The sequence below is a fragment of the Cannabis sativa genome, chromosome 8, assembly GCF_029168945.1.
Source record: "Cannabis sativa cultivar Pink pepper isolate KNU-18-1 chromosome 8, ASM2916894v1, whole genome shotgun sequence".
NCBI lineage: Eukaryota > Viridiplantae > Streptophyta > Magnoliopsida > Rosales > Cannabaceae > Cannabis > Cannabis sativa.
In genome coordinates this window covers 50,822,094-50,835,624 of record NC_083608.1, presented here as the reverse complement: position 1 = coordinate 50,835,624, position 13,531 = coordinate 50,822,094, and the positions used below count along the sequence as shown (strand labels likewise).

Here is a 13,531-nt window from a genome sequence, read left to right as displayed (position 1 = left end):
GTAACTTTAGTATTCGATACTTCATCCCTAATAATAATTTATATACAGTTTTTAATCGATGAGTGTTAATATTATTATCATTACAATACTTCATCATCTTATTCATCATGGAGTTTGTAAATACAGATTAATTTGCGGTAAAATCCTTCAATTATCAATTTACTTGCAAAAAAAACATCCAACTTCATCTTTTGGTAGAAAAATTCTCTAAAGTACTGTTGCATTTATATTTTTAAGGTGTCGTCTGTCTAGCCTCATTAAGTTCTAATTTTGCCCACGTGACAATGACAAGTCACTAAAAAATTATCCTACGTGGCCATATTTTACAAAATAAAAATTAAAATGAGTAATTAAAATAAAAATAAAAATTATCCAAAAAAACCTTAAGATTTGATAGTTTTTTGTAAGTAAATTAATAATTGAGGAGGTTTACCGCAAAATACTCTTAAAGTTTTTATTTTTATTTTAATTACTCATTTTAATTTTTATCTTGTAAAATATGGCCACGCTAAATAATATTTTAATGACATGTCATTGTCACGTGAACAAAATTAAGACTTAACGAGACTGAAAACGAAACAGTACTTTGAAAGATTTTCCCACTAAAATATAAAGTTGAATGGTTTTTTGCAAGTAAATTGATAGTTTGAGAGTTTTGCCGCAAATTGATCTACAAGTTTTATAGACCAAAAATATTGATCTTGAATATGATACATAAGAAATGTTGTGAGAGAATTGACATATTCAACAGCCCTGATCCAAATATGAAAATGAATTAAGATAAAGGAGAGACAAAAAAGATTGAATTGTGAAGAAATACTCCACAATTTTTCAAGTTCTTTCTACTTACAAGAGATGTCCAACAAACACATTCTTGGTAAAGTATTACATTCATGATCAATTTGGAACCCTCAAATATTTTTGATTTCTGAGTTTGAACAAAAAGTAGAGAATTGTAAGTTAGAAGATTTGGAGTCCTCACCATTCTTGCTTTCCAACCTAAACAGCAAGTGATCATTTGTAAACCCCTTTTAATCGTAAACGTTTTGAAGCTTTATCTTGATCGAAGTCATGTCAATTGCACTGCCTGGTTGGTATGGAGTAGACTTGAGGCTACAGTTCCCGCTTCTGATTAAGAGTAGTGTCAGCAAATCACCGAAAACCCAATCTATTCTTCCATGTTGGTTGTGTGAGAATCACTTTCAGGATTATTATTATCCATCACCCCCCTGTTCAAATGACTCTCGGGACCATTTGATTTTGAGTCTTCTTTCATGTTGCTTTCATCTGGTACATTTTCGGGTGCCCCATTCTCGGAGCTTAGTACTTCAGCTGCTACATCAGACATGCTTTCATCTGCTGCACTGTGTTCCGAGTTTGGTACTTCAGCTGCTAAGGACATTGTTTCATCTGGTGCACCATTTTCAGAGTTTGGTACTTCAGCTGCTACAACGGACATGATTTCATCTGGTGCACTGTATTCCGAGTTTGGTACTTCAGCTGCTACGGACATGGTTTCATCTGGTGCACCATTTTCAGAATTTGGTGCTCCAGCTTCCATGCCATTGGGCAATGATATAGGATTTTGATGATCATTCTGCTCCTCCAACACCTCTGTCATTAGAGCAGCTTTTCCTGGATAAGGTGCAAACTTTGCCTGAAATGAGAAGAAAATGGATAAATACACCAGAAATACAGAGACACATATACATATTACATACACACACAGTTGCTTATACTTTGACATAATAAAGCATTAAAAGTAACAAGAGAAGCGATTCATCAAAATATAAAGTAGCAAAAAAGGCCATGAAGAAAGCAACATACCTGATAAAGCTGCTGGTAGATGGTGACCATCTCATCTACACTACTGACCAAATGTGTGGGACCAGTGTCTTCTACATGGCGTTCTGTGTACGATGAAATCTCGGTTAAATTAAGCCCAAGGCGGTCAGGCCTCTGAAGTAGAAGTTGAAAGGTGGGTTGAAGTTCATAGCACTGCTCAAACAGAGAACGACGACAAAACACATACAGGCCAAGTCGAGCACGAGACATGGCGACAACCAATCTTCTAACATCCCTAAGGTGACCAACAAACCGAGTACGCACAAGTGACAGCAATATAAAATCATTCTGCTGACCTTGAAACTTATCAACTGTTGTAACCTGAAAGACATTAAGAAGAGCAGCATTATAGAGATGGAATCTGCAAGTGAAAGTTACAACTAGAATAAAATAATTTCAAAGTCCTGTCTTCAATGGTTAATCAATAGGATTTCATACAGCCAAACTCTCCTCATACCAATATATCATTTCTAGTACTGTCAAAGAAAGCACATAATCCATACCTTGTTAGGAGGACCGATGAAGTCATATGGAACACAACGTCGATTTATAACATCACGAAGCAAGAGCTTCTGCCCATTGTATGTTGTCAAAATAGAAATTTTATTTGCAGGATACCCTAGTAAGCGCATGTATATATAAACGCTGACAATATACTCGGCTTCTCCTTCATTTTGGTAGAACCAAGGTGAAGGGGCACTCTCCCCCTTACCGTGATAATCCGGGACATCTATCAATTGATACTCGTATGAAAACCCGGCATTTGCTCTATGAAATATTGCACCCTCTTTAACATATGAAAGGTCTCCCAAATCTCTGTACCTCCAATTGTAAAGTTGTGCAATACTCGGCCGAGCTCTACCTTGGGCATTAAGTTCAATATAAGGAATGCCAAGACGAACAAATCTTGTAAAGAGACTCTGATCCATGTGGCTATACTTCTGGAAAGCCATGTTCTTAACAACAGGAGGCAATTGATGATGGTCACCAATCAGAATACATCGTTTAAGCCGGGCATAACCATCTTCCTGCCTCTGAAGCAACATAGGAATGAACGTTTCAATCTCCAAAATCTGGGCACTTTCTTCCATCAGCAAATTGTCATACTTGAAACCCAACTGAAGAAAGTCCTTCCTCTTTAAAGCTGCATGAGTGCAAGTCATAGCAACAATCTTGGCTTGCTTTGTCATTAAATAATTTGCCCGATCAGCGGTTGATTTGAGTAATTCAAATGCCCTACACTCTTCAAGTTCTTGGAACATAGTCTTGAGATGACTAAAGCATCCTTTAGCGGCCCACATGTCTTTATCAAATGACTCCCCCGTGAAGACTGGATGAGCTGTGTTGGAAAAGAACTCCTTGAATGGAAACCGGTCCTTAACAAATGATGGTTTATTTTCACTCTCAGCACAAGCAGCCAGAAATAGCTCCCATCGGGAGTACACATGAAGCAGCCAAAAGTACCCAGCTGTTTCACAGGTATAGCCTACATCCTCGGGGAGTTGGAGAGATCTTGCCAACCTCTCCACTTCACTGAGTAATTCTAACCGCCTTACAAGCATCGCATTCACACGACCTTGCCGGCTGAAGTCAAGATCAGTTGCAAGCTCTTGTTCACCTTGACCAAGTCGAAGAAGATAGCGAGCAGGCACATCCCTCTGAAATATCAAATGATTAATTAAAAAGTTACACACACACATATACACAAAACAATGCACTACCACCGTTTTCCCCATAGTAACTAAATTCGAGCAGATACCTGCATTATCTTCTCAAAAAGGTCATTAAGGGCCTGATTGGAATGAGTGATTATCAATGTTCTCTGAGAAGGACAATTATGATAAAGAACATTCAGGATCTGCACAGCAGTATCAGTCTTTCCTGTACCAGGTGGACCCACAACCATAGTTAGTCCTGGCTGAACTCCCGAGATGATTGCTCCAATCTGTACAGTGTGATAAAATACAAGTAATCAGTGAAAAATGGAACACATAACACAAACAAAAGTTTCTGTGAAGTCCATTTTAGTTGACAATTAAACTAGAAAAAATTTAGATGAACCAATGGTAGGGGGGACAATGAGAAAGGAAAAAGAAAAAAGAAAAAGGATTCCTTGGACCAAACAATTTACCAAAAGCAATTTTTTTGTTCAAATTCCCGAAGTTGGTACCACATAATTTGTTTCTAGATGCCAAACATACAAGTAGTACAATATACACCAACAAATTTTATAAAATTTAACCTCAAGAAAACTTCCCACTTATCTAAAGAAAAGTAATATCTTGAAAAAAGAAGATTCATAGAACCTGTATGGGTGTAAATCTAACTGAGTTCAGTCTCGGTTGATCTTGGGGATACGGACCGGGGTCAGGAGGGGTGTATGCCTCAACAAAAAGTTTCTCTTTCTCGCTATCGGCATCAGCCATAGAGACATCATTCTTTGAATCAGCTGCAGACTTCTTATTCCCAGGAAGAGCATGAGTGCTGCTTTTCAGCATCTTGGGAAGAGTAATTCTGAAAGGAGGTCTAGGGTCCAAATTTTCTGTACCATCGGAATTTGTAAAACAAACCTGCAGGTTGGTAAATGGAAATGAAAAATGGTTCATCGGCAACAGCATTACCATACAAATAGATACAAAAAACAAAAAAGAGGGAAGAATTTTCAGCTACCTGATAATCTGGAAAACTTTCTTTTAAATGGTCTGCATCAAGAAAAGTATCTTTGAAATCCACTGTTTTCAAGAGATCAGGCATATTAGTCCATTGTGCTGCAGAAGGATTCCCGTAACCCAAAAATATATTGTGCAACCAGTCAGGAACAATGCAATACTCATTCATAAGATCCCTTATAGATTCTAAAATAGCTTTAAAGTTGTTCTCCTTAGGCTTCCTCCTCATCAATATATTAAAAGTCCCGTAAACATCTTCTTCACCTTTCTCAGCAATATTGCTTACATCCATGTGGTACTGTGCTGTATCTAATGCAACAGTTACAGTTCTCAGTTCCCCTTTCGGTGGTTTCCATTCATCCCGTTTAATTTTTCCAGTAAAATCATTCATTAAAGTTCCCTCCTCATCACGCATCTCAATAACTTCACATCCCCGTACAAATTGAAGTCCAAGTCTTTGTGGGACACTAGCCTTGGCAGCTTCTTCTGCACTTAGCGGCTCAAATGAAGGACGGATAGAAAGTAGAAACAGAACATCGTGCTCTTTAAGAGAATTCCATTCTGATCTTATCTGTGCTTTATAGCTAGAAATGCTAAAAGTGACTTCTGCTGTTACAGAAGATGGTTTAACTTCTCCAATGTTTGGCTGCTTTACCTGAGCAATTTTAAATTCTCTAATTGGAACAGCCATCCTCGACCAGCCACGAAAACCAGCTTCTCCTTCATTATTAATATGGGCCAGAAGATGTGGGACAGCTTCTTGAATATCCTCACGAATTTCATATGTTGATTCAAGACGGAAGAGATTGAAATTTCTCAAAAGATAATCATGAAGTGTTAGAAATTGTAAATTAAGTTTTGGAAGTGCCAGACAACCCTCCCCCGAGTAATTAATGCTAGGTACAACGCTTTCATCCCACATAATCTGTTCATTAGGGTACAGTGGAAGAGCATTTATGGCTTCTTTTTGAGATTGTTGCTTCTCAAAAAAGGAAACCATGACTTCAATGAGAAAATCATCCCTATTGGACCAAGGATCATCTGTTGACACCAATTTAAGCTGCAATAAGGTAAGAGTATAAGCAACACTACCACAGCTAGATACATGAACTCAAATTAAATGTTCCTCTAACAACAAATTACATGAATGAAAAAAATCCACATTATCTGAGGCCACCGAAAGCACGTAGGCTAACGACCAGTTCCAACCAGCATCAGATGCCCATAAAGTAGTATACATTATACAAAATACTTGCATGTTACTTACAGAGGAATATAGAATAGAAAAATCTTAAATAATGCAGAAGAAATGGGTCTGGCCTAAGAAAATAGAGCTTGTAAGAACCACCAAATCATAAACAACAAACCATATTATCGCTATCTACAAAACCAATAAGCAATCCACATTTCACGCAAGAGGAAAATTAAGAGAGAGAGAAAGAGAGAGAAACACAAACAGAGACCAAACAATCTTCACACATTCTTCTTAAGGGGTTTTATTAAATTATGAAGACATAAAGCAGGTACTTATCACACTAAAAGCATACATAAAACCTGGCTATCAATGTGTCATGAAAAATACCTTGTGACAAACCAAATCCTTCAATTCTTCAGAAGAAAGAACAGACAATTTCTTGGAGAGATCATTGCGCTTGTTAATTGCACCAATGTTAGCCAACGCAAGGTCCCTCAACTACAAGAAGATAAAAAGAAAAGGAATTCATTAATAAGTACCTTCCTCCAAATTTTATCTATTATCCAAGGGAGGATGCTTTATAGTTTACATTATTAATCACATCTCCTATACTGACCTTGGAAACCTTTTTAAAAGCAAATAGTTGGAAAGATTGCAGGCGATCATAGTGAGACTGAAGCACCTCATCATCGGTCAGTTGTGTCCCAACATGATCATTAATCTCAAAGCCTTCATAAAACTGTAGTAAATCAACAAGTTGTGCAAAAAGTTTTCCCTTTTCATGTCTATAAAGAGCACTTAAGTGGCATTTGGCAACAACAGCAACATCAGCAACAAGAGGTCTCAAGTACCTGTGACCAAATATTGGAAGGGAGAAGTATTATGGTAAGAAAAGTCAAAATAGTGTATAATAGAAAAAACATCAACTTTTTAATAAAATCAGATTAAAGTGGGTATGCAAAAGTCTCATCTTCTACAGAGAGAAACTAATGCATGACAAACAAGATAACGTGTTTGTACACTTATTTAATAAAAAGTAGAAACTTAGGATTGGTAGAAAGTAAAATTCATGAGTTATTAACTAAAAAAAAAAAGAAATAGCTGATGGGAGAAACAAGAGAACACTCCCAAATAATATCTCTTTCCTTTTTGCTAAGTAATATCTTTCCACACACACACACACAAGTATATTACCTGCACTAGAAGACAACATTTAAGTATTGAAGTATCGAAAAAGAAATCTCATTTTAATAAGGAAAAAAGATGTGATAATACCTCCTTGTAGGCAATTGGCTCAAAAGGTCAATCAGAAATTCCATAAATCTCTCGCAGTACAAGATACATGCGTCACCAACATGACCGATTTTATTAGTATCTCCATTGATACCCTGCTCTGAGGGAAAAACTTTGGAATCAAGTATCTGTAAGGACATGAAAAGTAGCCATTAGTTCCCACATATATACAATGATTTACCAAAACATATCACCAAAAAGTAAGTGTGAAAAACAACCTCAAGAAATTCCTCGATGAGACTTCTCAAAAACTTCACTTCAGGCATGTTTACGGGATCAAAAGTCTCACCGCGTTTTGCAACTTCCTTCGCCTCCCTTTTTAGCATTCTCTTCCATTTCTTGATCAAGTCTGTGTTCAAAGAAAGCTCCATCTACCGATGGGGAAAAAACAAACAAATCACAAACATATAAGTTTTTCATTCATGTATAATTCCAATCAGAAGAAAAAAATCCTAAATGAATATTGAAATTGAAGCTTACCTGAAATCTACCATAGGACAAACTGTGCCAAGTTGGCAAACTTGCCAATCTAAGGATTGTCTCACTGACCACCTCATCTTCCAAACTCTGCGAAACAATACCATTGTTAAAAAAACTATCACAAATGTCCAAATTTTTACGGTGCTAAAATGTAAGATATCATATACTCAAAAATCCAGGTAAATCAGAAAAGACAGAAATTGCCATTAAATATTCAGCATGCCATTAAATATCTGATATGTGGGCCAACGGCCCACACGATATTAAATTAATTTTTTAAAGGGAAAGGCCCATTCAGTAGCTTGCTACTCGGGCCTTTACGTGTCGCCTATGTGTTGCACTACAACATGGGCCTGGCGCACCCTCCAAAAAAAAAAATGTAAAACAGAGTAAGAAAAAATGAATAAGTGTACCAAAATTGTGCAATGTTAAGCAAGTAGTGACATCAAATATCAACATTATGCTACCTACTTCAAAATTAGCCATCCTAGAAGAAACTGAAATCTAAAGTAATCTAGGGTCTAGTCAGTTTTTAAAAGGAAAACAGTAACACGATTATAAAATATAACTCTGACAACATGAAAAACAAATAATTGGCCTAAATATCAATGAAGTTAAAATAGTTAATTGTTTATAAGGAAAACTGTATTGCAAAAGAAATGATACCTGAAATGCATTAATCATGAAGACCAAATAATTTGTTTTCTCTGCGATACTTAGTTCCCTTCCCTGCAACCACGATTGGAAATAACAACTTAATCATTAATCTCAAACACCAACATCAATCATTTGCAATCTTATATCTGACTTGTGGCTCCTTCAACTAAAGGTTATAACTTGATAAATTTACTAAATGTCAAAATAAAGTCAACTTCAAATCAAACTACATTAAGTGACCAAGTAATTATACATCCTTTACAAAGGAGGGAAAAAAACCGACTTTCAAAAATATGGAACAAACCTCCTTAAGACGAAGAACCCTCTGAAGAAAACCCTGAAACACATCTTTCCGATCATAAAAACAAACCCAAGCTGCCACATTTTCTCGAAACTGCAAGTTGAAAAGACAAATAAGTAATCTGACCAAAATCTTTACGTATTCCCTTATGAAAACCTCAATACAAAGGAAAAGAAGTATTAAGAACAATTATACCAATGCATCAGTTTAATTTTCGGTGAAAAATAAAATCAATATAAATATGTGCAAACCAGTCAACTGATAATGTGAAGAGGAGTGGGGCAATAAACTTGGAGTGTGTATGGTAAGAGGTAGATGTATAAGGAGGATGAAAGGCATAGACCTTACTTGATGATTAGAATAGAGTGATTGATAGGTAGGAAGAATTTTCTTAGGGCAGACATTAGGAAATGAATTTCATAAATTTTTTTAAATTTCTATCCTCCCAACATTTCACATTTGAGAGATTTTAGGTGTGAGCTGTTCAATACAGCTAAAATATCCTCATTTCTTCCACTTCACCTTTCCAACAAACAAATTTGGCATTATCTTCCATTCATACCAAACATTACAAGAACAATATACTTCCTTACTTCCTCTCCTCTCTTCCTATTACCAAATAGACTAACTCATAACACTCCTACTAGTTAGAGTCTATATGACCTCATAAGAACAAAATTCTACAACACAAACTCACATAAAAGTACTTCAATTAGCAAATGTGAGCTTACCATTCATAACTCACCAACCCCATAGCCCCAAAAAAATTGAATTATAAGCCTATGACTTCTACTGAAAAAGTTCTCAAAGCCAAAATATAAGTGAAGTTCTCCAAGATACAATCTTAGCTTGTAATTGTCGAAATGTAATACAATACTAAAACATTCAAAGATTAAAAAAAAAAAAAAACTCCAAACCTTTTCATTAATCATGATTATCATCGACATCACATGCTCAAAAGTCGCGGTCTCGGGATCGAAATTGGGCCAAAGATAGTTCTCCAAATACTGACTGACCTCCAAAATCATAACTCTCTGCAAAGGAACAGGCTTTCTCTGACCCTCTTTAACCAATAACTCCGTCTCATAAATCTCCTTAACCAGCTCCGGCTTGAACGGCTTCTTCGACTTGGCTGCTTCACCAGCTTTGGACCAATTCTCCATAGCAAGTTGAGTGAGCCGGTCCTGCTGAATCTCCGACAACGTGATTGAGCTGGGAAGCGTTGTGGAACCGGGTTTGGACTCCACCGGCTTATCGGAAAGCTGGTGCTGTGACCCCACCGGGTACTCAGCAACATGGTGACGCTTGAAATCGTACGCCCCAGTGCCGTACACCTTCGTCATTGTCGTAATTTGATTCAGAACTCAGTAGTGATTGGAGGAAGCAAAAGCTAGGGCTTGTTCTGGTTTAAGCCATACAAAGAGTGAAAGAGTTCATTGGAAGGGTTTTGAGTTTTAGGGTTTTTGAATCTTTGGCTCTGAATCACAGAGCTTAGTGAAAGGGAGGGACGACAGAGGTACTGATTGGAAGTACAAAACGACACCGTATTTTAAACGATAGTACAGCAAAGCTTGGAAGAAACGACAACAATGTGTCGCTTAGGTTAAACGACGTGTCGTTTCAAAAGAGCTTTGTGAAAGAGACGATTAGAATTAGGGGTGTTCATCCGATCCAACCCGCATGGTCAAACAACATCCAATCCGCACTAACTGCAGATTTCATATTTTGGATCCAATCCGATCCGCATAAGAGTTTAAATCTAATCCAATCCGATTCGCAATAGTGTGGATTGGATCGGTTATTTTAGATCGGTTATTTTTTTAATAATAAATTATTTAATATTTCATAGAAAAAAAATTAAAAAAAGACTATTGTATCTTAAACTCCAATAATAATTTATTTCCATCTCTATTTATATACAAATCAAACCAATATACATATATATATATCAATATATATGTACTTATCTTTAGATTTATACTAAAATATATATATATGTATCTATTACTAAAATAAATAAGTTAGTATATCTATTCTATATAAAGTGTGCCTATATAATTTTCTATTCAAAAATAATAATTTTTTTTTATTAAGATGTATTTTAATATTAATTTTTAAATAAATTAATATTACTTTTAAATTTTAATCGGGTTTATGAGAAATTTATGGGTAATTTTTTTTTTTAAATAATTTTCTATTCAAAAATAATAAATTTTTTTATGAAGATGTATTTTAATATTAATTTTTAAATAAATTAATATTACTTTTAAATTTTAATCGTATAAACCTAACCGGAAACACAATCTCTGAAAATTCTCAATAAAATAACTAACCCCAAGAGGATGAGCAACCAATCGTGATTATTTAGGATAATCATTTATAATTTCTTTTTCTAAATCTCAAACCCTCAAACCCTATATTGCTATTGAATTATTGCTTCATCTATTCTCTTTGATCTTTCAGCTTCTATGCTGTGATTCATGGCCTCTCTGTTGCGATTCCTCACCTTTTGTTGATTTGGGTGTAATATTCAGTGTTCTATTAGCGAGTTATCCTTTGTTGCTCAAGTAATTATTTATTTGAGTAAGTCTTCTATTCCCTTGCTATATTGCTTTACTTTTAAACAGCTTTGGGATATGCGAAATATAATGTCATCCGTTAGAGAGTTTGTTGGGCACACCAAAAGTAACAAGATATCATTTTCAATTTATAATCCTTGAATTTTTTATGATGCTCATTTTGAAAGGCTAGGTGTAATTGTAATGTCGGAGTAGCTAGATTTTTCCCAGAAGATAAAACTCACATCAGCACCGCCATTGTTGGCACCCATTCTAACGAATACTATTCTTCTAAGCTCATATCTAACACACAATCCTATGGGAACAACATAAAGTTGGATTGAACCAAGATGAGATAAACATTTTTAAGTGTATTACCTTTTAATATAATAGAAAATATGGAAGAGGTTTCAATGGTTACATTTTTATTGTAACCATCATGGTTACATTTTTTTAAGTCATTGGATTACTATTAAATAGTTGTGATTATTTTGGAAATTAAATAAAAATAAATAATAAATAACTTGTAACCTGAAAGTAACCTAATCATTTATTTCCTTATAAAACTTTAATTAAGATTAATTATATTTTAAAATTAAATTAATTATAATTATTAATTAATCTTTTGCAATTCGTTACTATATAAGGATCTTTTAGCAATTTATTTTTTTATACTTAAATTATTTAAAATTTTATAGCAAAACTTTTTATAATTTAAAATTATACACATATAATTTCATAATTTAAATTTTATTATACTTGTAATCTTAATTTTAAATTATTACACTTAATTATTTAATTTTTTTATTTAAATATTTAAAAAGTAAAAAATGAAATAAGTTGAAAGATTTTTTAGAAAAAAAATGGCTGCACTTGTTATCGATTGATTAGCTTGAGGCCTCATACTTAGTTCATATAATTGTAATAAAATAATTAAATATCATTTAAAAATAATTAATTATTTGAAAATTTATTATAAGAAGAGAATTTTAATTTGTGTCAAAAGAAGTTTAATTTTTGTAAAAAAAAAATAAATTTTATTGTAAATATTATAATTAAATATTAAAATAAGTTAAGTAAGGATTTAAATATAAATATTAATTGCTAAAAGAGGTCTTGTTAAACATTTAATTAATTATTTTAAGAAAATAGTTAATTATAATTAAATAATTCTAAAAAAGGAATGTTTATTTAATTAATTATTTTAAGAAAATAATTAATTATAATTAATTAAATCTAAAAAAGGAAAGTTTACCTATTAGTAACCTGCTATTACAGGTTAAAAAAAATGTAACCATATGGTTACAATAAAAATGTAACCATTGAATAGTCACCCAGAAAATATATATCTAGCATAAAATTTAGTATACGTGCCTCGCACGTAACTTTTTACTAGTATATTTAAATGTGTCTATGTGAATAAGAATTATTTTTCTTGAGTTTTTTATTATGAAATAAATAAAATGCACCAACTCAATATATTACTAAAAAAGATTAAGAAATTAGAATATATTACTAAAAAAAGATTAAGAAATTAAAAATTACAACGCATAAGAGTTTAATTAATATATATTATATATTATAATTTTTTAAAAATATAGATAATTAAGTGAAGATTGGATTGGATCGGTTACTTTTTGAGGTCAAACAACATCCAATTCGCACAAGTGCGGATTCTAGTTTTTTCAATCCAATCCAATCCGCACAAGTGTGTATATCCGCATTTTGCGGATTGGATCGTGCCGATTGGATCCGATAATTTGTGAACACCCCTAATTAGAATAGAAAGACGAGGGAGTTAAAACACTACTGATTTGGAAGTAGAAAGACGACGCCGTTTTTTAAAGAAAGTTTTTTTTTTCTTTTTAAACAACATGTCGTTTTTACAAAGAACGACAATTAATACTGAACCCGATATACAAGTACAAGTCATTTTTTCGGCTAAACGACAGCTAAGCTTGGAATAAACCACATGGTTTTTTTAAAGAAACTTCTTTTTCATTTCCAACATACTTTTTCTTAAATAGCAAAAGAAATAAAAAACATATTTTTTCTTAAAGAAATATATACTAATAATTAATTGATGATTAATAAAGACTACAAAGGAGTTACTTCTTGTATTGTAAATTTGTGTGTGTCGTGTGCTGGTTCGATACATATTATATTGTACTTTTTAAAATATGTATCGTATCGTATTATGCCATAAAAAATATGAATCCTATCGTATTTGTGTTAATATTTTTAAAGAATAAACCCACCATAACCTATAAAGTATAAACTCAATATTTTCATACCGTACTTTAGCTGTACCAATCTATTTTTGTATTCGGTCTTGAATTTATTCATTATTTTTCACATTTATTTATAATGAATGAGCCAAATATTGCTACAAAAAATTAAAAATATATATTTTTACATATAATTTCAAACATAAAAAGGAACTAAAAATACTCATATTTATAAAAATTGAAAAAGACTAATTAATTACTTCTACTACACTTGTACATTTTCTACTATTATTTATTATTTTATT

At 33.4% G+C, this 13,531-nt stretch overlaps 1 protein-coding gene and 1 pseudogene across 1 annotated transcript; one reads left to right on the top strand and one right to left on the bottom strand.

Moving 5' to 3' along the window:
* Positions 1-754: 754 nt before the first annotated feature.
* Positions 755-10,045, bottom strand: LOC115700975 (uncharacterized). Its single transcript, XM_030628655.2, has 14 exons — positions 9,358-10,045; positions 8,444-8,533; positions 8,149-8,211; positions 7,483-7,569; positions 7,221-7,373; positions 6,985-7,130; positions 6,326-6,560; positions 6,097-6,207; positions 4,516-5,574; positions 4,152-4,415; positions 3,605-3,790; positions 2,349-3,503; positions 1,828-2,166; positions 755-1,657 (listed from the first exon to the last, which is right to left on the bottom strand). Exons 1-14 carry the CDS (start codon positions 9,781-9,783, stop codon positions 1,169-1,171), a joined length of 4,803 nt encoding a protein of 1,600 aa, XP_030484515.1. The 5' UTR covers positions 9,784-10,045; the 3' UTR covers positions 755-1,168.
* LOC115701764 (U2 spliceosomal RNA) lies at positions 7,682-7,849 on the top strand (annotated as a pseudogene).
* Positions 10,046-13,531: the final 3,486 nt, after the last annotated feature.

What these genes read in the sequence shown, in the direction of transcription:
- LOC115700975 (XM_030628655.2), bottom strand. Translation starts at nt 9,783, where the DNA reads ATGACGAAGGTGTACGGCACTGGGGCGTACGATTTCAAGCGTCACCAT. An exon ending in TAATCATGATTAATGAAAAG is followed by an intron (nt 8,534 to 9,357) that starts GTTTGGAGTTTT and finishes TTCAACTTGCAG; the next exon opens with TTTCGAGAAAATGTGGCAGC. An exon ending in TCTACCAGCAGCTTTATCAG is followed by an intron (nt 1,658 to 1,827) that starts GTATGTTGCTTT and finishes TTCTCATTTCAG; the next exon opens with GCAAAGTTTGCACCTTATCC.